We start from the raw sequence: 27,392 nt of genomic DNA, 5'->3' as shown, positions 1-27,392 counted from the left end.
TGCTCTATATTAGTAATTTTCATAAAAAAAAATAAAAAAAAATAAATAAATAAAAAAGAATGTTGTTTATTCTGCCCGTTGACAAGGAAGCCGCATATCATCATAAAGCTTCCTTCTCCAAAAGACACATCTAAACTTATTAAGCCTGGAATGCTGAAGCCCATCATATATAATAAACTCTAGTGGGCTTAATATTGGGATTGGGCCTTTAATAGTTTGGTTCTTTGAAGTTCGAACTGCACTGCAGGAGATGCTTTTGATTTTGAACTTTAGTTTGCCTGATTTAAATTCTCCCGTCAACACATGTTCTCAACTCTCTCCTTTCATCTTTTGGTTCACAACTCAAATTACCAAAAAAAAAAAAAAAAAAAAAAAAAAAAACCTCTATTTTAAATACATCAGTAGTCGTTTATATATATATGTGTGTGTATTCTTTTGGTGAATATCAGTAGTTGTTTGTATGACAGTAAACAGTACCTCATATTAACAAAATTTATAATAAAAATCATTAACACTAACCGACCTTATGAATAATTATATATTAAAACAAAATGGCAAAGACTCATAAACAGCCTCTGTCTGAAATCAGTCTGCCTCTCTCATGAGAAGATGGAGCCGTACTTGAAACGTCATTCAGAATCTCAAATACCAGCCTTTGCATCTATCCAAAAGTCCCATTTTCTATATTATTCTTTCTTTATTTCACTGCTATCTGACGCCTGACTACCCTGCTACACTGTTTCTTTTCTCCTCTCCCACGCAAGTGGCAACCACTAAAATCCAATTCCCGTTCTCACAATTTTCTCAGGTTGTCGACCTTTTTAACATTTAACAATGACGCCGTCTTTCCATCTGCATGCATGTGCTATCTTCTGCTCATTGGGCCCCACACCCCCATCTCACCGTGATCACCCTCTGTTCCCATTTACCATGCCTGCTGCACATGATCCTCATCTCTATAAATTCTCACTTGTTCCCTCCCCGTTTATCTTACTCTTCTCCAACTCTCTCTGCAAACAAATTCCCACTTCCAAAATTTTTATAACTTTTCAATGGCTTCCCACTCCTTTCAAGTTCCTTTCTCTTTGCTCTTTCTCTCTCTTTCGCTTCTCTTTTCAGGTAATTAATTAATGAGTTCATCTAATTTTTAAGCTTAATAGTTAAATCTTCTTTATAACTTATATAAGCTGAGCTCCCCTGTTTTTGTTATCTTTTAAATAGGTGTTTACACGGCGACGTTTACCATTACGAATAAGTGCAGCTACACGGTTTGGCCGGGCATTTTATCAAGCGCCGGCACCGCACAGCTCTCCACCACTGGCTTTTCTCTCCAGCCGGACGAGTCCAGCACCATTTCCGTTCCGGCCTCATGGTCGGGTCGGTTATGGGGTCGAACACTTTGCTCCCAAGACTCCACCGGGAAGTTCTCTTGCATTACCGGAGACTGCGGCTCATCCACCGTGGAATGCGCTGGTAGAGGAGCCGAGCCACCGGCAACTTTAGCCGAGTTCACTCTCAATGGGGCGGGTGGGCTTGATTTCTATGACGTCAGCTTGGTGGACGGTTATAATTTGGCAATGACGGTTGTGGCTCAAGGAGGAAGCGGAGGGAACTGTTCGACCACCGGATGTGTTGGGGACTTGAATGCTGCATGTCCTTCCGAGCTCAAGGTGATGGAAAGCGAGGAAAGAGTGGCGTGTAAGAGCGCGTGCGAAGCATTTGGGGACCCACAGTATTGCTGCAGTGGGGCCTATGGCACTCCGGATGCCTGTAAACCCAGCTCATATTCTGAATTTTTCAAGAGTGCTTGCCCACACGCTTACAGCTACGCTTATGACGATGGAACCAGTACCTTCACTTGTGCATCTGCAAATTACGTCATCACTTTCTGCGACACTCTTCCCACCAGGTAAACAAATAAACATATTTATATACATAATATAGATGCAACTAAATTCATTCAGAAAAAATAAAATAAGATGGATCTTCAACCATTTATTTTTTAATAAATTTTTTAGTGTATAATTAAAATAAAATAGTAAATAAAATATTAAATCATATCAATTAATTTTATCACATATTTAAAATTTATTGAAAAATTATTCAAAAATAAAAAATAAATAATTTAAAAAATCACATATTTTTTACTCTCTGCAGAGTGAAAACATAACTGTGAACATCATTTAAAGGGTCAATTTGCTAAATTTTTTTTTTCTTTTCTTTATTTTATTTTATTTTTATTTTATTACGGACACTTCACTAACCTTGTACAGCTGATATGTTAATTTCGGTGCAATTTTAGTTAAATTTTTCTGAATCCTGTCCTTTGTATGGTAAAATCGCATACATATGTATATAAAATAAAATAGTTTTTGTTCTCAAAATCTTAATACTGATGATAAACATTCCAAACGAAATGAGAAAAAAAGAAATTGTAAAATTTTAATTTGAATTGAAGAGTAATCGAGCACCGTCGTAGCTAGTAGCTATTTATTTGATTGTGTACTCCGATTTCTTAATTTGCAACTTGCTGACAATTGTTTTCGATTTTTATTATTTTATTCATGAATTTAATTGGTTCATGGCGGTGGGACCGCAGTTTGAAATCGTCGAATGGCCAATATCCTGTTGCGGTCCACGTCATCTCTGGTTCTCGAAAAACGACACCGATTTTTATTGGTTTCGGAATCACTATTTTGGCAGCAGTTTGGCAGCTGGGATGGATACTTTGAAAAAACGCCATGCCGTCTAGTGGAGGGGGATTGAAAGGGTTGGGATTTTTTGTCTGGTTGGCCACTGGCGGATCGTGGTCCGGACCCAAAAGCCAGACAGTGGAGCCCACATTTCAATTATTGGTTAGGGAGATTGCAACTTGTTACCAAGGCCCGACTGGTGTGCAGTACAACTGATCAGAGGCTTCAAGGATGGGCTTTGAATTCTTTGCAAATTGAAGCGACAACTTTGGAAGATGTGGCCCTTTACCATAAAATATTTGCAAGTTGAAAAGTTTTTTAATTATAAAGAAAGAGCAAAATTTATATTCTATATTTTCTGTCGAGAATTGACGAGTCCGAGCAAATATTGTAAATTTAAATAAGCAATTTGTCTCGATGCAATGACGTAATGAAATCGCGTTTTCAATTTACAAGTTTTTTGTCGTTGCTGTCTTGAAATACGTATGACTTTGTGAACGAATTTTTTGATTTAAGGCAAAAAAAAAAAAACACAAAGCCATGAGATGCGACGGAATTTGCTTATAGAAACAAAACCTTGGCGGCACTACTCCCTTTTCATGTATGGAGGGCAAAATGGTAAACGTGACTCATTGCTGGCAGTTGGTGGCAAGCGGCAGTGGTGGTGGTTTTGTTGTCGATTTATCTAAAGGGTTACTTTCAAATTATTCAAATACTTAAAAATTATTACATGGAAATGCGATTGTTTTTTGTTACTGTGGCTTGCTTAGTGCCAAGCATGTGAATTAATATTCCCGTCTCGTTTTCATGATGATTATTAATTTAATTACGTTTTGGTTACGGCTTTCTTTTTATTTAGCTGGTTTGGGTGGCGGATTAGTGTTGTTCGTTTTCTTTTTTCCTTTTTCCTTAAAGAATTGATTTATATTTTATTACTGGAGGATGTTATAGATAGCATAATTAATTTAGTTAAATTGTAGTAAACATCATATATTTGCTAGTTTCCTTTATCAACTTTAGCAAAAAATCATTTGTATTTGTTGTGTACTTTGATATAGTGCCCAATGCAATCTTCACACCTGTGAATTAATATGCTTTGTTTCTTTGATATAGTGCCAAATGAAATCTTCATGCCTATGCTTAAGCTTGCAAAAATACAAAGCCACTTGCTCAATATTTATAACATAATCCAAGATTTTGGAGCACATATTCTTGTAAGTTTTTGTTTATTAACTTTATGTATAGTTGGATTTATCTTGTAACAGTTAAAGCCTATAAGCATTAAATTCAAAAAGTACGAATGAAGTATCTATGGAAGAGTTAAGTGGCATCTAGACTTCAAATCCTATAACATACGGCATAAAAATAATAGTAACAATAATACGTTGATGATGAAATTTCATATCAAAGCTAATAACTTCTAGTAACTTCAATATTGAACTAAGGTAATATCTATGCACACAAAAGTCTTTATTTTTATACAGATAGTCAACCATATCGTATGCTATATTTTGAATATGATTATTTTTAAAAAAATTATGATCTAATTAACAATCAAGTATGAAAAATAATATACATATATAAATTTTGCTAAATTATATTTTAGAGTAAATAGATATTATATAAAATAAAAATCACCGAAAAGGATCCGGATCCTATATACTACTTTAAACTGATGAAAAAAATTTTGGGAGCCACAAATTTGGAGTTTTTGTTTTTTTCTCTTTGTACTGTTTCTTATATTAATTTCTATTAATAATAATTATAATAAAATACGACAAGCGGCTGATGGAAGGGGATGTCATTTCACGAAGTGCAATGCAAACATTTCTGTCTTTGGTAATTGGCAGTAAATTGGATATCAAAATCGCTTACATGCACGAAGCACGCGTAACCACAAAGCAGGCCTCGCATGAAGCATGCGAGGTCGATTCCATCCAAGAAGTTCACAAGTAGGTTAAAAGATACCAAAACCACCTGATGATCACAAGTAGCTTTCAAAAACACTAATTGGAATTGGCATAAGTTTCGCCTACCTGTCAAATAATGTCCGTTAATTATATTTTTCTGAGCAGGTAAAGTTTATGTTTAATTTAATGTGAAATAATTGTTAACAAGGCCTGGACTAATACGTCAGAATGTATTGGTGGCTTAATTTGTTGGACATTTTATGTTTGCTTGTCTAATGGTCACTCATTTTGGCCATGAAATATATTCATCGACCTTGAAGGAGCTATCAATATTTCGGAATTTTTCATTCACAAATATATTTAAGATCTACATATAAAGAAACCATATAATACTTGTGGGTAGGGAGAACCGTATTCTGGGAGTACTATTTTTATTTTTTTTTTAAAGATAAATGGTTTTGATTATTAAACATCAAAACTTACCTAATTAGACGGCATGTTTCCTTGTGGATAAATTAAAGAGAAAGCTTGTAGAGAGCGTTATTCAGGTGTGAAAGTGCATTAAAGCATATTTGAAGAAAGTTCAATTTTGCCTAGATACTCCACTAATAAAGATTTAAGTATGGACAAATTGACTAGATAAAATTGCTTTTTCAACATCTTCTGCTGGATGGATATAAAGCTTTCAATTACCAAAAGCATTAAGAACATCCATTTACAATTTAAAATTATTACAGGATTAAAAACTACGCAACTGCACTTTGCTTTTTCATTTTAGTCTATAGTTTTATTTATTTGATGTCATCAATGATAACCAGGGGGTTTTGCATTCACATTTTGTTATTTTTCCTTCATTGCCACTTTTGAAATTATTTGGAGATTCATTCAAAAAAAAAAAAAAAATCATTTGGAGATTAGCAAGTTCAATCCAATTGTCAGTATGGGCAAACATAATATATATATATATATATATATATTGTTTTCTCATGGGCTGCGAAACGTACATATCAGTCATTTTCGACACGCATATTTGAGTTGGCTTGTACTTAATTCTTTTCCTTTGCCAATTATTGTCAAACATAATCACTATCATTGTGACTAACAAAGGTTTAGTACAAGAAAAAGAAGTTTGAAACTTCAGTGGCTGCAAATGCAAGGATAAGGTCATCAATTTATTTTTTTTTTTATCATAGGTCATCATAAGACGACCAACTTTTTTCAAGGAAAAGGACCCCAAAAAAAAGAAGGGGGGGGGGGGGGGGGGGGGGGGGGAACTTTTGTAACGTAAAATAATATATAAAACTTTGGGCTTTCGTTAATCAGTAAGAGTTTTATTGGGCCTACAAAACATTAACCCATCAAAAAGCCCAAAGTTTTCTAAAGTTGGGGACTTTTTTACTACAATTTCCATATATCATCGATAGGTTCAGACGTGGTCCACAAAGACTCTCTCCAACTGCCTGGGGTCAGTTTCATAAACTTGATCATTTTGTTTCATACCACCAATAGTTGTAATCTAGTAATAAATGCTTTATTCTCAAGCAATTGCCCCTTTCATGTAGCCCAAAAAACAAATAATTTTCTTATTTGTTGATTCCAAAAAGGTGGAAGTGTCTTTTTCAGTCATATTTAGCAATTCCCTGATACTGCCTATTATCTTGGACGTTAATACTGACAAGATAATGACGTTCATTTTCAGAAAATGATTTCTGTCCAAAACTCACTTATTCAGTGAACATACTTGAAGATTTCAGGCGACAGGCCAAAACCTTGCTACTAGACCAATATTGTCCACTATATATATATATATATATATTTTCCCTTCACCAAAATCTTTTCCGGGCCTAGTATAGTCAACATGGCATTTGTATCCACAATTGAGGTTAAATTTGTAATTTAGCTTCACCCCTTGAAAAACTCCGAAAGCATTCCTAGTGAATATTAGAGTAACAGCATTTGACTTCAGTATTTTTGTTCGAGTAAATAGTAAAATTACCACTTGAACAAGAGAACAGTAACATTACCACCACTGGATTTTTACTTGTTCACCAAGTTAAATGCTGCTGCACAAATGACCATGGAAGGAATTTTAACCTAGAATGCTTCCACAATTTTGGTACAATAAAGAAGATGCTAAAGGAACATTAAAGCAGATCATTGGAAAAAAAGGCACTTTGTACAAACCATATCTTGATAAGGCAAAGGTAAAGCCATTTTTATACCACTTCTGTCTTCTCCATGTTTGCTTCCACCTTACATTAATTTGCTTCCTTGTGGTTTCTCTAACGCGTTTCATTTTTTCATGCCTTTTTTTTTTTTTCCTTATTAATTAAACTAATCCTTCTTGTTCTTTTTCCTTATAATTATTAATTAAACTAATCCTTCTTGTTCTTTTTCCTTATAATTATTAATTAAACTAATCCTTCTTGTTCTTTTTCCTTATAATTATTAATTAAACTAATCCTTCTTTTTCTTTTTCCTTATAATGTTTGCTTAGTATTGCCAACCTTAGTGTAAGACCCGCATCTTTTCGAAATTAATCATATAAAACAAGCGAAAAGCCTTAGAAAACAAAGGACTCCATAATCCCTTTTTCCAGAAAAAGAATATTTTTTTTACTATCAAAATTAATATAATGCGATGACGTAAATATTTAATAAAGGACGTTTGATTGTAGAGACACCAAAAAAAAATTTAAAAAAATGGAAAAAAAGGGAGGATGATTCTCATGTATGATGATCAAAAAGAAAAAGTTTAAAATCTTATCCACACGAGTACTTTACACGGCACATAACCCTATCAAAGAAAGGCTGATATCAGATTGCTGATGGAATTGGAAGTTTGAGAATTTTTAAAGGAAGATCAGAAAGCATTTCATGGTCTCCTTATTGATACGTACTAACAAATTTTCAAAGAAATTTCCAGATAAGTTTTATAAAGTTATCATCATTTTTCCATATTTTGCTTGCAGGAAGGGGGAAAAAAAGAAAAAAGAAAAAAGGAAGACAAATTCATTGAAGTACTTGAAATTTTTCATAAATTTAACTATTAATTTGATCTTATCCACAATAAAACTTTCCAATATACAAAAACCATGTGATTCTGTATATGTTTTACAGGTGGCCTTAAAAACCACCATAAACATAGTTTAAGAACCAAAAAATTTAACAAAAAGAGAATTAGAAGTGGTTTTTTGAGGTGGATTTGTTAGTTAGTTTTATATACATGCCTAAATTTGATTGCCCATTGCCATAGTTGACAAGTACATATCATGCAGATAGAGAAACTCATTCCTATCTCCTTCAAATGTTTCTTTTTTTTTTCAACACCATTTTTATTTAATAATGTTTGGCATTTAGCACACATCAACCCCTTAGTTTTGAGATAGTTAGGAAACAACTTTTGGAGACAAGTTGTAGGATTGTTTGGAAGGTGTAGTTTCAGTCTGATCATCTTTGATTGAGTTTTCGAAATTCTTATCCGATATGGATTTTTAGTACTTGAAACATAAATTTAAAAGGTTAGGTAGCTAGGGAGAGTATAGGCGGATAGGCTTTGAACATTGCTTTCATATCCAGTAAGTACACCAGAATCTTACTGTGTCTGATCAAATTTTTGCTATGAATTTCTATGGTACATTGGAAAAAGGCTTTCACATGGTATTTTATCATGGAATTGTCATTTGCAAAGCTAAACAAAGCTTGTCCCACCCAAAAAGTTGGGGGAAAAAAAAAAGCCGGCAAACATTAAAGATTGAAACGACCAACCAAGTTCTAAAGAAGTTGTACATGAAAGTTCTAAGAGACATTTGATGGTCTTCTCTCCGTTAAAAAAAGTTGATTTTTGCAATAAATTGGAGACATTTGTACGGTTTTTTTTCTAATGCTATTCATACATCAGCCATGTGGGTCGACTGCATTTGCTAACTTCTTCTGGATTTGCTAGAATTGCTAGTCATTCGTTCAAAGTAAAAAAGTAGAGTTAATTAATCAGACTTTGGTATTTTAATTTGTAAAGTTTTCTAGTTTAGGTCTTTAACTTTTCAATGTAACGATTTAAATTCTTAATTTTTTAATTTATTACAGATTAGTTTAATCTTCAATTTTAAATTTATAGTAAATTAATCAAACAAATTGATAAAAATACTGCTTGTTTTTCATTGATCAACATTTTGACGTCTTTTCTTTAAAACTCTATTGCAAGTTCCTAAGCATAAATGTTACTAACATATTTGCTCAAAATCAAATATTAAATTAATCTTCAATAAATTTAAAAATTGAAAGTATAACTACGTTTTAAAATTGAAGACCTAAATCATCAAAATTCTATAAGTTAAATATACTAAAGTACAATTAATCATAAAAAAATAACTAGTTAAAAAAAATTGGCATATATATATATATATATAAAAGTGATCTATGTATTGAGATATTTGACAAATAGTCTTTGTTTTTAAATGGATATATTCAAAAGTGGATAAGTGTTTTAAAATTCTGAGTATTTATTTCTATAGTTTGTACATTGTTATATCTATGCATTTAACGAACAAGATAATATTTATCAAAAAACCTTTGTCAAATATTTTAGTACATGAAATGTTCCTTATAAATATATATATTTTACCAAAAAAAAAAATGTAGATTCATAGGTTTTTTGAATTGACAACATGCTGGCTCATATGTTTTGGGAAGAAAAATATGGTCCATATCAAATTTGGGTTCATTCGCAATAGAAAACAAGCATTGACAAGGATTTCAAGTACTAACTTTCACAGGTCGAATGGAACAATATAATTCGCAAGGAAACATTGCTTTATTCTTTGCACCAGCATACCAATATCCCATCCAAACTTTTAAGCTTTGTGTACGAAAATATATATGAAATTTTAACCATAAAATTCCTCAAATGTACATATGCAATGCCCCCAAATGCCACATCTTAGACGTTTTGAAGATACTCAAATATATGTCCTAGTGAATGGCCACATGCAAATAGGACCCATTTGTTTGATTCGGGATCCCTTTGAAATGAACCTAGCAGCAAACTTTTTTGCCATTTTTATTGAACATGGTCATTAGTTCAACACCAATGTATATAACCCATGTGATTTGCCTTCTAAATTTGGGGCAGCTGAACATTGATTGCCCTTCATGCAATACGACCGTGCCACCTCTCAAAACCGTTAATTTGGTCCAATAAAATGTTGGCCGGGTCATAAACAAACCGGTGAGACCCGGTTGTCTAACACTTGTCGTGTTGGGGGGTTTTCAGTAATGTAGGTGATCTTATTCTAATACAGAGAATCTGCTTTGACACAAGGTAAGCGCACAAAGGGTGAGTGGACACGTGGTGAGTTTTTATACTTTGAGATGGAATAATGTTTGCCAAGACAAAATGACTTTAGTGCCCTTTTAAAACAGCCCAAATCCTTATAAAGTGTGGTGGGAGATGGCCAAAAATGCGCAAGGCAATTTTTTTTTATTTTCTTTCCTTTAACATTTTGTGGTTCGTGGACATTTTGTGGTTCGTGGACAGGAATCTCTTCCCAAAAAAAAAAAAAAATATATATATATATATAAAGGAAAGCATTATAATCTCTTCTCAATATTAAATGTTAATTTGCTTTTTGTCATGCTTATTTTGAGTTAATTTATTTACTATTTGGACGCCATTTGAATACTAAATTATATAGCATTATTAAATGCAATTTCGATCTCATTAGTTGAAGCCTTTAAGAGAATAATAATTGATGTTAATTGTCAATTTTATCAATTATAAAATTGACCACTTACATATTTAGAAAAACAATGAATTAGGAATCTTCCAAAAGGAGAGAGAGAGAGAGAGTTAATATTTTATGGCAAACCTTTTTTTTTTTTTCCGGTTTAACGTGACCAAAAAAAAAATTATTTTGTTTATAAATAATAAAATAAACGGGTAAATGTCATTGCAAAAAATAATAAAAAAAAAAGGACAAGTGTTAACTTAAAGGCTACGCAAATGGCATGCTGCCACGTACCCGAGTACAGTTTGGTTCCAGCAGGTCTAGAACACAGCAGAACTTTATCCATGAAAGGATGGGATTTTCTAGTGATTTCACAATCACTTAGCTGAAGCCTCATTGGTCAGAGAGAGAGGGTGTGTCCCAAAGTAAGAAACGGCGTTTGGCGGTCATAGTAAGTTTCTATTTTCACTCTATAAATAGCATTGCATACCTGGTCGTTAAGGTTCTCCCACCACTCTCTCGCTTTCCTTGTCTCCACTCTTTTTCTCCGAAAGAAAGAGAGTGCGTCTTCGAGTAGAAATAAAGAAAACAGAGAGGCAGTTTTTTGTAGTTTTATGTGTGGCATTACTCAGCATTTTCTACATTCGTCCTCTCTCTCTCTCTTTCTCTCTGCCATTATTTAAGTAGCCTTGGCTTGGCTTCTGCTCGTTCTTCTTTCAGTAATTCTTAACTCAACAACCAGCCTCTTCAATTGAATTCTGATCTATTACTCCATCCATTGCATACGATTTCCATCGGCTATTAGCTATATTGATTGGACTTTGCACATAATTCCTGTAAAACAGAGAATGGAAATTCAAATGGGTTTCTTATCCTATCATCTATTCCTCGTCCTTTTGATCACTTTTAAAGGTAAATTTGCAATTTTTTTCCCATCTGGGTTCTCTTAGTTTTTGATCAATGAAACTAAATTTCATGCTAAAATTAAATATAGAACTAAATTGTTCTAAATTTGTGTATTTATGGCTATGTTTCTTAATATGCAGGGGTTTCAGGGGCTACATTCACATTCATAAACAAGTGCGACCACACAGTATGGCCTGGAATTCTCGCTAGTGCTGGTAGTCCCAAATTAGACAGCACGGGCTTCGAGCTCACCAAAGGAAGCTCTCGCTCTTTCCAAGCCCCAACCGGTTGGTCGGGCCGTTTCTGGGGCCGAGCCGGCTGCAATTTCGACGGCTCGGGCCACGGGTCCTGTGCCACCGGCGACTGCGGCTCCGGCCAAATAGAATGCAACGGCGCCGGAGCTTCCCCTCCGGCAACTCTAGCCGAGTTCACTCTTGGCTCGGGCTCGCAGGACTTCTACGATGTGAGTCTCGTCGACGGCTATAATTTGCCAATGATCGTCGAAGGGAATGGCGGTTCGGGAACATGCGCGACTACAGGGTGCGTGACGGACTTGAACCGGAGGTGCCCGGCGGAGTTGAAGATCGACGGCGGCGATGCATGTAAGAGCGCATGCGGTGCATTCGGTACGCCGGAGTACTGTTGCAGCGGCGAGTTCGCCTCACCGACGACTTGCAAGCCGTCGATGTACTCGGAAATTTTCAAGTCCGCGTGTCCTCAGTCGTATAGCTACGCGTATGATGATTCCACTAGTACTTTCACGTGTACGGGTGCTGATTATACAATCACATTTTGCCCTTCTCGCCCAAGGTAAACAAAAATAAATAAATAAATTTTTGGGAAAAATAGATTCATAGTTATAATGAATTAGAATTAGGGCATTTTTCAAATTATTTAAAAAAAAACATTTTTTTTTAGTAAATATTTCAGTGATTGGTTGTAATTGACACTTCCATAATTTATCGTTGGTGCAGTTTGAAATCCTCCAGCGATTCGTCGACGACAACAAACGGGTCAGGGACGGGACCAATAGAGCAGGCTGCACTGGCTAGTCAATGGCTAGCCAATTTGGCTACTGGGGATTCAATTAGAACCTGTCCTTTGCCGTTTTTTATTTTGGTCATCTTCGTCATCATCTTGCCATTTTTGTATTTGTAGTAGCTTTTTTTTCTTTTCTTTTCTTTTTTCTTTTTTTTTTTTCTGTCCTTATTGTTTGAAAAAAATTCCACTGTTATGACAGCTGGTCCTTTTCCCTGGTCAGGAGGAAAGTTTAACGAAATATTCCATATTGTAAACCACCACCCACTTCCTAATTTTACATATTTAATGTTAAATACAAGCATAATATTGATATATAAAGCATCAGCATTTTATATTACAAATAGAAATTTCCCCTTTTTCTATTTTTTTTTTCCACTTTATTTTGTAGTTGGAGACCGTTTTTGTGGTTCGTAGCTTCGTAGAAAAAGTTACTGATTTAGGGAAAGTAAAGGAAATGGCTTTTCGAAAATAGAGGCCAATTGGGGTTTAAATATAATTGGAAACTTAGAGCAGGTTATACTTTTAAGATCAACATGAAGGATACTTTCTGCAAATAGCAAGGATACTTTCTGCAAATAGCAAGGATGATGGTTTGTCTGCCATGGAAAGATGGATTGCATATCCTCTTTTTATCTTTTAAGCTGTGCTCTAGTAGACAAGTGGAGAAATGAAGTAAGATGGTGGGAAAAAAGCGAAGTAGAAGGAATGTGGGAGAAAATAAATTGGTATTTAATATAAACTTTAATCCCTATTCGAAATAGTAGTGGCTTTTCAGACTTTTCGAGGTTGATTTGGTCCTAATAAGGGGCCGATCAAAAGCTTTTTTGACAAAGTAATGGTAAATTGAATGAAGATGTTTTTACGAAAGTTATAATCATAGCTCCTTTTGAATAACGTCTCAATAAGTTAAAAAGAAATCCTTGCTTGGTGTAACTGTAGGTAGAGCATTACAAAGGTCAAGATAAAAGCAAATTTCATAGAGATTTTGACTCGTTGAAACCTCATCTTTTCTTTTTTAAGATGTAATAATGGAGGAAGATTAATATCATTGTATAATTGTTTCTGTTTCCGAAAGAAAAGTTATAATAACGCGTTTCGGGGGTAATTTCCAACTGTCATCATCATTCCAGTCTAATTTTAGATGGACAAGTTAATTTGGATTATCTCGGAAATGACAGCATACATGACCCACTTCTAAGACTATTTGTTACTAAAAATCTAACACTAATATAATAATTAATATTTTGTTGTTGTTTGGTATTAGTTTTGTTTGTTATGGAAATAGTTTGTTTATTTTAATTGGTCATTAATAATAGTTAAAATATCTTTATTAATTATCAATTAATAAAAAATGTAAAGAGAAAAAATAATAAATTTGAAATTGTGATGATTTTTATTTTTATTTTTTATTCATATTTATAGTTAAATAATATATTTAATATATTTTAATTATCATTTATAATTAAAGTAAACAAATTATATGCAATTTAAAAAAAAAAAAAAAAAAAAAAAAAAAAACCGAACACTTTTATAAATGGTACCTAAGAATATTAGTTATTAAAATTTGGTTGGTTAGCCAAAAAAACAAAGAAAGTTAATTTGGTTATGGTCGACCACAGGAAGCTCATGATCCATACAAAGATATTTGGGATTGTGGACCAATATGATAGATTCTTTTAATAGGCCTCTGATCATCCTCATCGTTATGGTGTTTTTTAGTGCGACTCATATTGCTGCTATAATAGTGATCTTCTAATCCTACTTTTAGTAGAAGTCTATCTTGGAAAAATCCATACAAAGAACCAACACCTTCCATGAATAAAGCTAAAGACATCAATTTCATGTCTCCAAGCTTGTACCAATTTTAAAAATCTCGTTCGCTCTTATTATCAAAGCGTATCACAGCTCGACCAATAAACAAAAATTGCAGGATTTAATATCTTGATGACCATATGAATTAGAACTATCTAACTGGACCAACAAAACTATGTCAGAGTCCATTCGTATAAATTAGAATGCTCTAAACCACAGAACTCAAAAATATCAGGTACAAAAACACTGTTGTATTGTTCATATTTTAGTCAGGGACTGATGGTTGGTCAATTTTAATTTGATTGCCAATTGATCATGTTTCAGTCTTTTCAAATTATGTTCCTATCATTTTCATTATGCTTTTAGACCAAATTGCCAATTATATGATACTGATTCATGAATTTGTAGCACTGTGCGTGGTTGCAATTTCATGATTAGACAGCAGGGGTGGAGCCTGAAGCTTGAATACTAAAGCCAGAAGGGGAAGAGAAATATGTGATGGCCAAGATTTCAAACTTGTTTATTATATTATATGAGAAACTAAAACCAAAAAAATAAAAAATAAAAAAGGGTAACAATGACGGAGGAGGATCCAAATTGCTGCCTTTGAGATTCTAGATAGGCATGTGTAAGCGCTTATTCTTTCTGCAAGTTGCAGAAAAGAAAGAAATAGACCTACCTTTTGCTCAAGATAAGACCATGACTGTGGTCCAATTTCGGTGGAGCTTTTTTGCATTTCTACTTTTCAACTTGATCTCTGTAATCGATAAGTTATCTGAGCTAATATAGCATTAGTTAAGGATTTCTATGGACCGTTGGAATAAAAAGAAAAAAGAAATAATAATAATAATACAACCACATAGCAACAACACTTGATTTTGATGAACCGCAGAAATATAAAGAACAAAATGAAATGAAACATACAGATGGCCACATATTAAATGTTCCTTCTCATTGTTTCTATTTTAGTATAATCATTTTTTGTCATTAATAACATGGTTTACAGGGTAACATTTCAAGTAAAAGTGAAATTCGGAATCAACCTTAAAGACTGCAAGTAAACAGATTCGTTTTGTAAAACCTAAGAATTCAAGGCAATTAATGTCAGTGTTTTCCCTATGCAGAAAAAAAAATAAAAAAAACAAGTATGTTCATTGCCGTGACATCTGATTAGAAACCGAATGATAAACTCCCACTCTCAAGTTTTGCTAATTTAATTGGTATAAAGAGCACCGAGTAGCTTTTGAAATTGTTCTGCAGCATCCTTTATGAAGAGGGTCATCTTTCACTCCTGGATGGCCATATTTTAAAGCTACAAGTATGATTGGATCCAGAGATGAAGACAAGGGAATCTTCAGCGAAAAGTTTTAAGTGCACTCTCCAAATTATGTTAAAAAGGAATTCGTTAATAAATTAGATCCAATCAAAAAACAGGAATCTCACAGTTTCCATTTTAATTGGTAAACCATATGATAACGTGAATGTTGCACTTTTAAGTAACAATGGCATTCACCAATAGATGGGGCAAGAATACTATGTTTAATATGTACATTGGAGATTGAAATTTCTGCAACTTTGGATTGACTAACAAGTACATTCCACACATGCTATCATATGCATCTTCTAAAATGTACATAAATTGCCCGAAACACGTGCAGATAACAAAATGGGTACAGAGAGTTCATCTCGATATCCTGATCAGTAAAGGGTAGCAGTGATCCTTTTGGTAGCTGGTCCATGAGGTATCACCATTCATGAACCTCTGATGTCGCTTCCAAATTTCTGCATCATAATTCTCTGTTATGCTGAACTGCAAACCATTTTCTTTGATTTGCTCTAGGAACTTGTCCAACGAGTCGCCTCTTTTAGGACTGAAAAATAAAGCTTCAGATGGTCCTACTTTCTTTAACAAGCATTTGACAATTTGAGCGAGTCCTTTGTGGAATTCCTTAAAAAAGGTGCTGTCAAAGAGACAAAGAATGTAAAGAACATTAGCAAAGCATAAAGGTTGGATAAGCACGTTACTGTTTGGATGATGCAAGTGTACGAGGTATGTGTACATGAGTTTCTTACTAGGTAGAAGTGCCTTACTATTTCACCAGTGAAGCTAACTTAGAGACTTAGAATATAGATGTCTCTGATCATTAAGATTGCAACAATAAACAATAAATTCCCTCATCCAATCATATCAAAAGAGACAAATTGCGTACAAAGCAAAGCGACATCCAATAAACTTGTGATTGTATAGTATAAGCCATTATCTTTACCACCCTGGCTTCAGATAAGTCCAAATTCCTTGCTCTTTAATATTGGCGTATGTAAATATCAATTCACAGATGATAATAGCCTACCTTTTTCTTTTGTATAAGAAAGGTAAAGCATGGTGCACATAGCATGAAATCAAAACTTAAAAGAGAAAAGGAATTACCAGTCACTTGCAACAACAAGATCAAAAGTGTTGGACATATTTGCAATTTTATCATGATTCCAATGCAATGTCACAGACTTCACTTTTGTACCAAGAAATGCTCCAGAGTTGGCATTGATATTACGCTCAATATCTGGACATTAAGGAACCTCCAAAAAGGAGACCAAAAAAAAAAAAAAAAAAATCTCAAAATATTATATCTATATATATATATTCCTTTTTATCTTTTGCGTGCGACAGAAGAGGAGAAATTGATACGGAGCAAATATGATGACCTTTGATAAAAATAAAGTTGAGAGCTACAATGCTAGTCCATAGGCACTAAATATACTCATCATTTGAGGATACAATTAACCACTTGAGGATTTCCATCTGAGATTATAACTTCTGATGCCTCAGTAACTGCTGCAATAACTAAACCAGCTAAGCCATAACCTGATCCAAGTTCAATAACTCTTTTGGACCTGAAAAAGAGTTCAACTCAAGCTGTTATGATCAAACAAATTATTAAAAAAAACAAAAAATAAAACAAAAAACAAGGATAGTTCCCCTATTAACCTGAACATGTCTGCATGTGACAAGCAAAAATAAGCGAGTACATCTTCTGACGGCCACTGACCTGTAATACAACAACTCAAAGTTATCAAAAATATGATGAAACACCAGAAATACGATATAGCATATAACACACATAAAATCTAAAACTAGTGACATAAGATACAGAGGTTCCTAGCGAAAACATCACAATAAAGGGAAAATACCATTCTTGCTTCAATTGACAAGCAAGCCAATGCAAGGATACACAGGGAGACCAAAAGCATAAATATTAACGATATTGGGCAGCCATTACATCTCCAATCAAGCCTTTTAGTGGATTGAAATCATGGAAAAATATACTATTCATGAGCATTCTACATAATTTTCAACTTCATACATACTTGTGGAGGAACAATTTCATGGAAGCACAGCGTGAACTTACACACAAGCCCGGTGTTGTCGATATCATATTTATTACAAATCTCGAAATCATCGAGGTTGGCAAGGCTGTCCATCCTTTGGCTGCAGAAAATTTCCACATCTTGTAACCATCAAAACTATTCTTCTTGTGTCCAGATAAATGAGCAATGTATTTAAGGAACATAATTTATACAGCTAAAGGAACACCCAAAAAAAGCGGGACAATTTGCTAACAAACAATGCCTCAAAATCAAGCACATGGACCAACTTTTACTAGCAAAATTTGCATTCCAACAAATTTAACATGGTAAATTTGAGAACCAATTAATAGCTAAGCTCGACAAATTCAAGTACTTAAACAAAGTGTTTGATGGTCAGTGGTAACGAAATCTAATTAGGAACATAAAGAAAAAGATAGGAGTTTTGAAGCACTCACGTTAGGAAAAGTTTGGGAGCACCTTCAACGGGTAAGGTGTAGCATACAGTAGCTTCCCTTGGGCGGTTTGACTTTGACGACGAAGCTGAGTGGTCGTCGGCGTCGTCATCGTTCACCAAACAACAAGGTATCAGGTTAAAGCCATTAACGGCCTTCCTAGAAATCCGCTCTATTCCGATCTCAGATTCATCATCTGCCCCCATGCGGTATAACCACGAATCCAAATCACGTTCAAACGGAAATCAGAGAGAGAGAGAGAGAGAGAGAGAGATTTAGGTCAATTACCGGGAGGTTGGGGTGGTCGACGGCGGAGAAGAGCTTGACGAAGAATTCTCCATCTTAGAGACGAAGCCTTTGTGGTTTCGTTTTCCATTATTTTTGTCCGACCCCGTCACAGTTGATCTCTATCTCTTAGGATAACGGTGGCCAGTCACCGGCGTTTCTTTTAATTGCCGGCAACAGACAACAAAAAATTGGCAATGGGCCCAGTTCAGTTGAGCCCGAGCCTCACAAGTGCCTTATGAAATTGGGCCTTAGGCTTACGTACGGCCCGTCTATCAGCCTATTTTGGGTCATTTGTATCGGCTATTCTAGAACCGTTGGGGAAGGTCCTGCAGATTTTAAATTTTCTTCTCAAGTAAACAAATGCTTAACAAATATCTGGATAGTTATAACTTGCATATTAAAATCTAATTTTCTATTTTTTTTTTTTCCTTTAACATGGAGAATTTTGAACTACTTTTTATTTTTATTACTAAAAAACTTACTTTATATTTTATTTGAAAAAAATAGCATAAGAGAAATAGAATGATCTTTCATATAAATTATGAACAAATACTTCGCCGATAACAAAAGAGCACTGTCCCTATGGGACAGCTCAGGTAGTAAAGCCAGTGATTCCTCCCTCACTCTACCCAAAATAATAATTATAATTATAATAATAATACTAAATAAAAAATTATTGAAAAAAAAAGAAGCTATCTAGTATTGAGTTATATACAAATCTACATAGCACAAGGAATTACAAGGCTTCAATACAATTCAATCAAACAGTAGAATTCAAAACACTTTAGGCTAAAATTGCAGGACAACCTTTAACTAAAACCCCTTGTTCTGTTGGGCAAGAAGCCAATGGACAACCTTCGGAGTCATTGCCCCACCATTTAAGGCTTACATGTTCCATTCCAAGACACAAGTATAGCAACACTCCCATGAAGGCTAATCCAGCATCAAGTGCACCAGATAAGACATAGTTGTGTCGACTCCACCAGCCGCGGTAGTATCTGTAAGCAACGAAGCCCGAGGCGAATCCGATGAGAATCCAACTGATGTAGTTGACGGCAGTAGCTGGAGGCATCTCCACCGTTGCCCCTAAGAGCACAGGCATATTGATAAGTCTAATCCATTCCTTGCTTGGGAAGGCCTTTTGTGCAAGCCAAACTAACAAAGGAGCTACAGCACCAATTAAGAAAAACCAGTTGATGGACGAATAATGGCCCAGATCACCAAAGATTTTGCGTGGCCCAATCAATCCCCAGATGACAGAAGCATCATAGAACACATGGTCACCAGGGCAAGTCCAGGGGCTGTCTGCTGGTAACAATGCTCTGTCACATATGTCTGGGACTGTGTCCATAAGCCACCATGCTGTTCCTAAATGCACAAATGCTGATATGAAAGTGCCAACTACCTGATAAGAAAATCATTCACAAAGTTATCAGGAAACTTATTGAGTAAATTGTCCGTCAATTTCGACAATGTTTATATATCTAAGGGAAGAGAAACAGATGGGAACTAACCTGTGCCATGAACATTGATCTAGGAGGAATTTTCATATAATGACCGAGCTTGAAGTCTTCTAAGAATGCAATCCCCTGTTTCATGCTTATAAACCCATAAACTTTAAAGCACATATTAGCAACAGGATAACCAGGGTATATATATCCAATGATATACTCCGTAATCACATTCAGGGATGGTTGCTGTTCATCAATGAAAAAGATTGTTTTTCATTAGAGCAATAAAAGTACGCAAAGATTTAACATACATATTGAACTAAAATGTAGTATTATAACGTTGAGGAAAAGAAGAAGATAATATGTTAAATAACATGGAGCTTAATTACCTGATTTGTTGTGGCCTTAATGATTCCAATAGGAAGCGTGAAAAAAAAGGCTATACCACATGCTAGCAGGATGCCCCACCATTTCAATTGGAGTTGATCATTGTAATAGTGGCATGTAAATATGGTTGCTGCTATGTTAACCAAAAGGATGCACGTAAACCACCACTCAGGAACTTGTTTATATCTTCTCATGAGCTTCGTGTGCACATCTACATTCTTCTCCTTGAACGCAGACTTGCTTAGCTGCCATATTTCTCTGCATGCTTGAAAAAATTAGACCCATTTACAAAACTTAATGTGATATGAAGACATGTACAGATGTACTAACTTTCTGTATGGCAATTTAGGAAGAGCCATTAAAAACAAAATGCGAGGAGCACACGAAAAATCCAAACTAAGTTTCTTCTACAGCTATTAAACGCCATAATGCAACCAAGTAAATTAAACCCATTGAAGAACATGAAACATGCATTCAAAACTTAACTAAAATAATTCAAAATGACGTAAAAAGTTTAGCTAAAATACCTCCCATGGAAGAGGAAAACGTGAACAATAATGGCAGAAAGGGAAGCAAAATTGATACCATAGGCTATAGCAAAGAAGGTGCTGATATAAAGAGGGCCATTTCGGTCATATGCGGCTGAATCAATGTGGAAATTGGAGTCTATAATGGCTGAGATGTTGTAAGTTTGGCCAGTGGATGTGAAGAGGCCATCTGAAAAAATGGGAAATGTTTTGGCCTTGTACATATTGAACCAGTAAGTAATAGGGGTAACAACATACATCAAAAAGGCAAAGCCAGCAGCAACATTGGCAGTGGCAAACCAGGGACTAGCAAGTGGGCTTTGAAGGTAAGAGGATATGCTGGACCAATCGAATCCAAAAGCACCAATTCCAAGACCATGAAGTCCTGAACCTATCTGTTGTGCTAAGATTGAAGCAGGGAATATCCAGCAAATCCAAGAGACCGATGTTAACCGTGAGAATAGGTAGCCTGGAAGGACATAGTAAGCAAAACTGCAAGTGAAGGCAATGAGAAAGAACTGAATCCTTGTTAATCCACCCTTTCGTCTCTTCTCTTTCTCATGCAGTGCCCTGCATCCAAAATGGACAACTAAGTGAATAACTGCAACTACAACATAAATATCAAAAACTTCTACAAGCAATTTATTCTGGTCCTTAATGAAGTGATTCGATAACTTGGGTATGAATTTCTCCAATACAACTATGAATTATGGAAAATTCTGTTCACTTGCACAGAGTTCTGGTAAAATTGATAAACGTATTAACAAAATGTCGAATTAATAAATGAGTGTCACCATGATTTATTGTAACAAAAAATTCTCTCCATAAAACCTTTTGGAAAAAGAAACAAAAAAAAAAAAAAAAAAAAGACTACGGACTTACCCCTTGAAACGTAACTTTCATTTTTCAGCCGTAAATACAAAATAGGATCAAGGCCCAGCCCAACAAAACCACTCGGACAATAGAAAATATTAATTATTTTGTCACGACACTAATAAATTAACAAATAAATAGATAAAATTTTAGGCCACCTTTTCTTTAACTTTTTAGTTGACCAAGGGACATAAAGGCCCGGTCAACGTTACCGTGGTATATATAAAAAATTTTACGAGTTACCTGAAAAGTGAAACTTGTACGAGATTTTGCGGCCACCACATAGCCGCAGGCTCCACCAAGTAACGCCGGAACACACCAGCCCAACCGAAACCTAGCACCTGGGTCGTTATAACCACCAGCATGCCCACCAAAAAACTCAAATTCTTCTTGTAAAATATCCTCACGGCGCTCACTATGTGTATTGCGTACACGTTCCCAGCTCCGGAATTCGCGAATATTGTAATTAGCACGTGCTCTTTTACATTGAACGGTCCCGGATTCAGCGTGAATTCCCATTTCTTCCCCTTGAAGAAAACTCGGTCAGTGATCGTGGACGCCATCAAATGCCCCAGCGGTAGAACCGCGATCTGCGCCGAGATCGATGAGATGGATAGAGGCTCTCTTCTGTACCAGAAGAACTGGTTGAGGAACGAGAGTAGCACGCACGCCAGGGTTCCGAGCGTCCACATACGGAACGTGACGGTCGGAAGGGACGGATCGTCTGTGATCGGAACCGTGAGGGCAACTTGCTCGATAGGAGAATTCTCGTCGCCGGAGAGTTCCGGTGATGGTGAACGTGAAGCGGAAGCATCGTTTGCCGGAAATGGAGTTTTATCCTTCTCAACTGTACGGAAAGATCACAAATCGTCAGGTTTTGATTGAAGAAAAATAAAAACGAAGCAAAAGAGAAAGAAAAAGTGAAAGGCTTACTGAGAGGAGCTGTGATTTCATGGTGAGTGGCACCGGTCATCGTCTTGGTCCTCTGGCGGGATCAGAAAGAAAAGCAGGTTTGTTTTACGGAATCCATGGCCCATGTATAAAAATTGGGCTGGCCTATGATTTGACTAGTCCGATTTTATGGTTGTCAATGCACTACTCAATCATGACCGTTCAAAGACTCGTGTTTCTGGATTCTAAATAACTTGGTAACCCTTCGATTTGAAGATTCGATTGACCTTAATGTCACAGCCGATGGAGATGAAAGTAAACACAGCTGGCAAGATGGAGACCAGTAAATAATAAATGATAAAAACCTGTGGCTTTTGTACGAATACGGAAAAAGACCGACTAATATCATAAAAATTAACTGCTTGCAGAAATTGCTTTTAAATACTTCAAATAAAGAAATTGGATTGGCTCCCACTCATAAATGTATCCGCACCCATTTGAGGGCAATATACACTTGTTGATTAGGTGGTACGTGGCTAGTAATGTTCTCATAATAATCAAATCAAAACCAGTCAAACGGGGACGAGCCTTGAAAATGGATTCATTCTACTGTGCAGCCTTGAAAACGGACTCATTCTACTGTGTTTTATTATGACTTTTTGCTTTATAATTGCCACGTGGACTTATTATGTTTTATGATTATTTATGATGGACGACAAACATAACTCTCCGACAATCATTTTTATCAAAAAAAAAAAACTCTTCGACAATCATGTGGGCCAATATTAGACTAATGGCAGTGGAAAAGCCCATGTTGTGTAAAGTTTAGAGATTTTTTTTTTTTTAAATTTTTTTGCAGATTGCAGATTCATAGCGCAAGTCGGGACTTTAACAAAGAGCATTTCCAAAGCCACTCTTTAAAACAAAAAAATTGATTTCAAACTAATGTGCATCCTTTATATTGAAAATAATATTTTTTTTAGATATGTCCAATTGCTTTAACTTTTTGGTGCTTCTTTATTTTATTACTTTCCACCACTTGATTCTAATCATCTAATATTTGGGGGGTGATATTACAATATTGAATGAATAATGGTTATTAAAGTTGTGTGAAATTATTATATTTATATAAATACTGTTGATTTACAATAATATTCCCTTAAAATTACAGTAATTATTATTTTTTTATTTTTCAAGCGTAGATAATAATATGAATAGCTAGACTCGTTTGACTATATATTATAGATTTGGGCGACAAATTTTATTCAAATAGAGTGAACCTAGGCCTCTACCGAAACAGCTTTCAATTTGATATTTTAGAAGAAATAATAGGTTGAAATATATCATTCATGAGAAATAGGTTGAAATATATGTATTAGCTATAGGTTCTCTTAGGTAGAGTGAGAGAAAGATACAACTCTACTTGGAGATTTGAAGAATTTTCATAGGAAAAATTATGATTACGTTCCGTGTCTTAAATCTACTTTGAAAGAAGAAAAAACGTACGGATAATTTCAATCACGTAATTTGATCAAGGAAAATTTAATAAATAAATAAATAGTAATGTATAAATTAGATATTCGATTTTTTCAAGGAAGCATGAAAATTTTTTTCTATTCATTTCTTTGTTTCCCCGAATGTAACACAGGAAAAAACAATTCTTCGACCCCATAAAAGCTATAAGGACAAATAAATTATTTAATGAAGAAAAACAAACCGGTTGGTCAAACGACCAATTTTGTGAACTTGGCAACAAAAAGTCCACTAGTTCTTGATGTCAAGGGATCAAAACGCAAGGTTTTTGGTATCAAACCGCTCCGACAAGGCCAACCTTTTGCAGCTTCTATCTCCTGCAACTCTGCAAAATAAAGAACGAATCGTTTGACCAAAACATAAAAGTAAATGATGATGGAGGACGGCCATGATGGTTGCAATTAGAATTCCAGTAACAGTGAATCAATCAGTTTAGAATTCAAGAATACGGATGGACAACACAATTGTTCTTCATAGAAAATAGTAAGAACAACTTCCACCGAGGATTAGAGACAGCAAAAGACTAATATTTAGTATCTAGATTCTATAGGTTAACTTGAATACCAAGTCTTCCACAACTAACTGTCATCCCAAAACAGATAAATCCCCATTCAAAGTTTAAATGCTAAAAATAACTTCCTACCATCTCATCACTCTAATGAGGAAATCAAATATGCCCTCTTTAAGGATTCAGGTCAGCACATAAACAAACAAATCAAAGAATCAAAGAGAATGCAGACAATGATCAAGAGAAAAATCAGCACTACATTATTGAAAATGAAATGGCAGATAGAAGTTGATCCTCAAATATCTGCTCAGCAAAAAGCTAACCTAATATAAATCAAACTTCCCTTCATCAAAATCCTTAGGACGATCTAATGTTAAGTACATCAAAACATCATTAGCAATACACCAAAATAATAAGTTTTTGTAAAATTGCATCCCAATGCACAAAGGACCATACCAGCAAAAGCATTCTCCTTAAGGAATTGCTCAACCACATCTTCATTTTGAGCAACTGTCAAACTAATCGACACAAGAGGAAAAAGTGAGTAAACAGGAAAATGTGTATGCAAATTTGGTCTTTCAATATCTACAGGAAAAGCCCAGAAAGCCACCTGCAAGTGCTGTAGACAAGCAGCCCTCCAGCTTTCAGCAACCTAAATCCATTAGTTAGGAGTTTTAACTGCAAGCCAAAGACAAATATCTATAACAAAAGAAAAACAAATAACAACAACAACAATATACGAATGGAGGACCACAAATTTACAAAAACTAGCAAGCCCAACTTCTCGTGCCACAGGATGCATATAAGGGAGAAATTGAAATCACTAAAACCTAAGTGCATTACTTCTATTATAGCTTGTATTAGTTACCTGAAGCACAGTCAGGCTATCAGTTCTCTCTGCATGCAATACACGATGTTCAAGAGTTTTCCAGCCCCACTGTTCAAATTTTTGGATATGTTTAATTGAACCATCATGAGTGCACTCTGCATCTACTAGGATCTGAATATACATAACCCATTTAGTCAATATCCTCTACACAAACTGGACAAACCTGAACTAGTGTTAGTAACAAAAAAAGAACAAAATTCTTTGTGAAAGTTTTAAGCCATTTACCTTATCATATCCAGAGCTCAAAAAATCACCATCGCTATGAGTTTGATATAATTCATCTTTACTTAGCCCAACTATACCAGAGTGCTTACCATAAAAGATAAGCTCTGGCTGTTGAATTCCAGGAAGCAAAGCAACAGTATCTCTTGCTCTAGCTGCTTTTTTCCTTTCTTTCCATGTTCTCCTAGATGTCCACTCCTTGAATCGCTCCACCTTTTCTCCGAATGCAGATTCACCTATATAATTCTAGATGGAATGATAACACATCAAAAACAGGGCAAAGAAATTACAGTATCATATAATTGAAGCTTCTAAAATTTGTAAATCCTGACATATTTACATGATTTAGAATCTGGTTGAACTCTGATAGGAATGAGGGAAAATGCTGTCCCATCAGCAACAAAAAGCCGGCTTCGGTTGCCTGATGCATATTTCTGCAGCATTGTTCTACAAGCTGCTAGACGATGTCTTGACACATCAACACCAGTCGCAGAACCCAAGTCACCAAGAAGGTCCAGCATAAGACAAAGCTTAGCACCTGTAGATAAAAGATGCAGAAGAAATCAAAGTCCAAATATGATCAAATGCAACAGAAAACGAAAACCAAAACTTACCTACAGATTGTTATGACTTATTGTAAATGAATATGCATCACGTGATAGGATTCACGATGACATGTAATTGCAAAATAAGTTGAGTGATCTGAACGGTAAAAAATATCTATCTCAACCATATTTTTCTTTAACAACCATTTTAACTATAAATGAGATGCCCTTCTTAGCAAACCATATGTAGTTTTAAGCCTCGAAATTTACCAGGAGCAGCACATAGATCAAGGACATGATCTCCAGCTGATATATTCAAAGCTGAAACAGCAGCTCCAGAAGCTGCATCAATCCCGTATATCTGAAATGCAGACAATTAAATCAACAAAAAACCAATCTTTCATACGAAAATAAGAAGAATAAGAAGAAAAAACCAAAGTTTCTTTTAAAAAGATTTTAGTCCATTACCTTCCCTTGCTGGTATGCTTTTGAATTAGCAATATGAATATTGGGCGGAAGGGAATAAAAACCAGGCAACCAACTCACTCTCTCAAGCTTACACTTTATCTCAGCTTCAACTTCATCAATTTCAGCTTCACATCCAGGTTTCAACCTTCTCCATTAAAACCCAAAAAAGATTTAAATAAAAACTTGCATTGGCACAAAATCAATATCTATTAGCAGTACATCTAAATCTGAAAAAAAAAAAAAAAAAAAAAAAAAGAACACAAAGCCCCCCACAATTTTAGCAATTACAGAGGAAAAAAGTCATATTTTTGTATTATAAATTATTGTATACCTTATGTAACGAGGGGTGGAATCGGTGTCAGAGTATATGGAAGGGTCAACCCCATTGGCCTCCAAAAACTCAACAAAAGCACCCGGCAGCGGTAGCTTTGAAGTTTCCTCTTCCATCAAACAAGCAGCTGTGAATCCCTCTAATCCAGACCAACCAGCCTATTCAATTTACAACCTCAAACTTATACCCCCCCATAAAGATTTGATTTTTTCTTTTCTTTGCTGATAGAAGAAGTGAGCCCTAAAGAGAGACCACAACGGAGGTTCCAACTTTCAACCTTAATTTTTTTTTTTTTTTTTAACTTATCTACGGCCTGCGTTTTGATGAAAGACGCCTCTTGTTTTTTGTACACAATTGTCTTTTCCTTTTTTCTCTTTATTTTATTTTATTTTTACCTCCTTTTTCAGTAACAATCCTTTTTTCTGTTTTTTCTCTTTTTTTTTTTTTTTTTTTTTTTTTTTTTTTTTTTTTTGTTTGTTGTTTTTGTTGTGGCAATAGCCGCAATACTAACAATTTCAAAACTATTCACGAACCCCAGTGACCAAACCACCCAATTCCACAAGAGTGGCACTTT

The 27,392-nt window shown here is 35.0% G+C and overlaps 5 protein-coding genes across 8 annotated transcripts; 2 read left to right on the top strand and 3 right to left on the bottom strand.

Annotated features, from left to right (window-relative positions):
* The first annotated feature begins 605 nt into the window (after nucleotides 1–605).
* On the top strand, nucleotides 606–3,148 carry LOC107424383 (pathogenesis-related thaumatin-like protein 3.5). 2 transcript variants are annotated; one of them, XM_016034173.4, is made up of 3 exons: nucleotides 606–1,119; nucleotides 1,222–1,909; nucleotides 2,707–3,148. In XM_016034173.4, exons 1-3 carry the CDS (start codon nucleotides 1,053–1,055, stop codon nucleotides 2,750–2,752), a joined length of 801 nt encoding a protein of 266 aa, XP_015889659.3. In that variant the 5' UTR covers nucleotides 606–1,052; the 3' UTR covers nucleotides 2,753–3,148. The 2 variants fall into 2 exon arrangements, with proteins under 2 accessions (XP_015889659.3, XP_015889658.3); XM_016034172.4 differs by having other exon boundaries at nucleotides 615–1,119; nucleotides 2,600–3,148.
* A 7,679-nt stretch (nucleotides 3,149–10,827) lies between these two features.
* Nucleotides 10,828–12,593, top strand: LOC107424442 (thaumatin-like protein 1). Its single transcript, XM_016034252.4, has 3 exons — nucleotides 10,828–11,240; nucleotides 11,375–12,044; nucleotides 12,209–12,593. Exons 1-3 carry the CDS (start codon nucleotides 11,177–11,179, stop codon nucleotides 12,390–12,392), a joined length of 918 nt encoding a protein of 305 aa, XP_015889738.1. The 5' UTR covers nucleotides 10,828–11,176; the 3' UTR covers nucleotides 12,393–12,593.
* Nucleotides 12,594–15,516: 2,923 nt separating this feature from the next.
* On the bottom strand, nucleotides 15,517–18,368 carry LOC107424445 (calmodulin-lysine N-methyltransferase). Its single transcript, XM_016034256.4, has 7 exons — nucleotides 18,194–18,368; nucleotides 17,909–18,101; nucleotides 17,495–17,574; nucleotides 17,074–17,134; nucleotides 16,864–16,979; nucleotides 16,516–16,648; nucleotides 15,517–16,048 (listed from the first exon to the last, which is right to left on the bottom strand). The coding sequence occupies exons 1-7, from the start codon at nucleotides 18,279–18,281 to the stop codon at nucleotides 15,769–15,771; spliced, it is 951 nt and encodes a 316-aa protein (XP_015889742.3). The 5' UTR covers nucleotides 18,282–18,368; the 3' UTR covers nucleotides 15,517–15,768.
* Nucleotides 18,369–18,702: 334 nt separating this feature from the next.
* Nucleotides 18,703–22,695, bottom strand: LOC107424407 (oligopeptide transporter 7). Its single transcript, XM_048478939.2, has 6 exons — nucleotides 22,365–22,695; nucleotides 21,675–22,278; nucleotides 20,559–21,128; nucleotides 20,034–20,289; nucleotides 19,708–19,890; nucleotides 18,703–19,598 (listed from the first exon to the last, which is right to left on the bottom strand). Exons 1-6 carry the CDS (start codon nucleotides 22,402–22,404, stop codon nucleotides 18,978–18,980), a joined length of 2,274 nt encoding a protein of 757 aa, XP_048334896.2. The 5' UTR covers nucleotides 22,405–22,695; the 3' UTR covers nucleotides 18,703–18,977.
* Nucleotides 22,696–23,848: 1,153 nt separating this feature from the next.
* LOC107424447 (rRNA (cytosine-C(5))-methyltransferase NOP2C) lies at nucleotides 23,849–27,138 on the bottom strand. Of its 3 annotated transcripts, none has more exons than XM_048478940.2 (9): nucleotides 26,819–27,137; nucleotides 26,488–26,632; nucleotides 26,290–26,380; nucleotides 25,807–26,012; nucleotides 25,478–25,720; nucleotides 25,232–25,363; nucleotides 24,974–25,041; nucleotides 24,820–24,881; nucleotides 23,849–24,180 (listed from the first exon to the last, which is right to left on the bottom strand). In XM_048478940.2, the coding sequence occupies exons 1-9, from the start codon at nucleotides 26,932–26,934 to the stop codon at nucleotides 24,047–24,049; spliced, it is 1,197 nt and encodes a 398-aa protein (XP_048334897.2). In that variant the 5' UTR covers nucleotides 26,935–27,137; the 3' UTR covers nucleotides 23,849–24,046. The 3 variants fall into 3 exon arrangements, with proteins under 3 accessions (XP_048334897.2, XP_015889744.3, XP_048334898.2); XM_016034258.4 differs by having other exon boundaries at nucleotides 25,478–25,710; nucleotides 25,815–26,012; nucleotides 26,819–27,136; XM_048478941.2 differs by having other exon boundaries at nucleotides 24,041–24,180; nucleotides 24,974–25,015; nucleotides 26,819–27,138.
* Nucleotides 27,139–27,392: the final 254 nt, after the last annotated feature.

Source organism: Ziziphus jujuba, chromosome 7 (genome assembly GCF_031755915.1).
Source record: "Ziziphus jujuba cultivar Dongzao chromosome 7, ASM3175591v1".
Taxonomy (NCBI): domain Eukaryota; kingdom Viridiplantae; phylum Streptophyta; class Magnoliopsida; order Rosales; family Rhamnaceae; genus Ziziphus; species Ziziphus jujuba.
The sequence above is the reverse complement of the archived record's forward strand: the minus strand, read 5'-3'. Positions and strand labels throughout refer to the sequence as shown.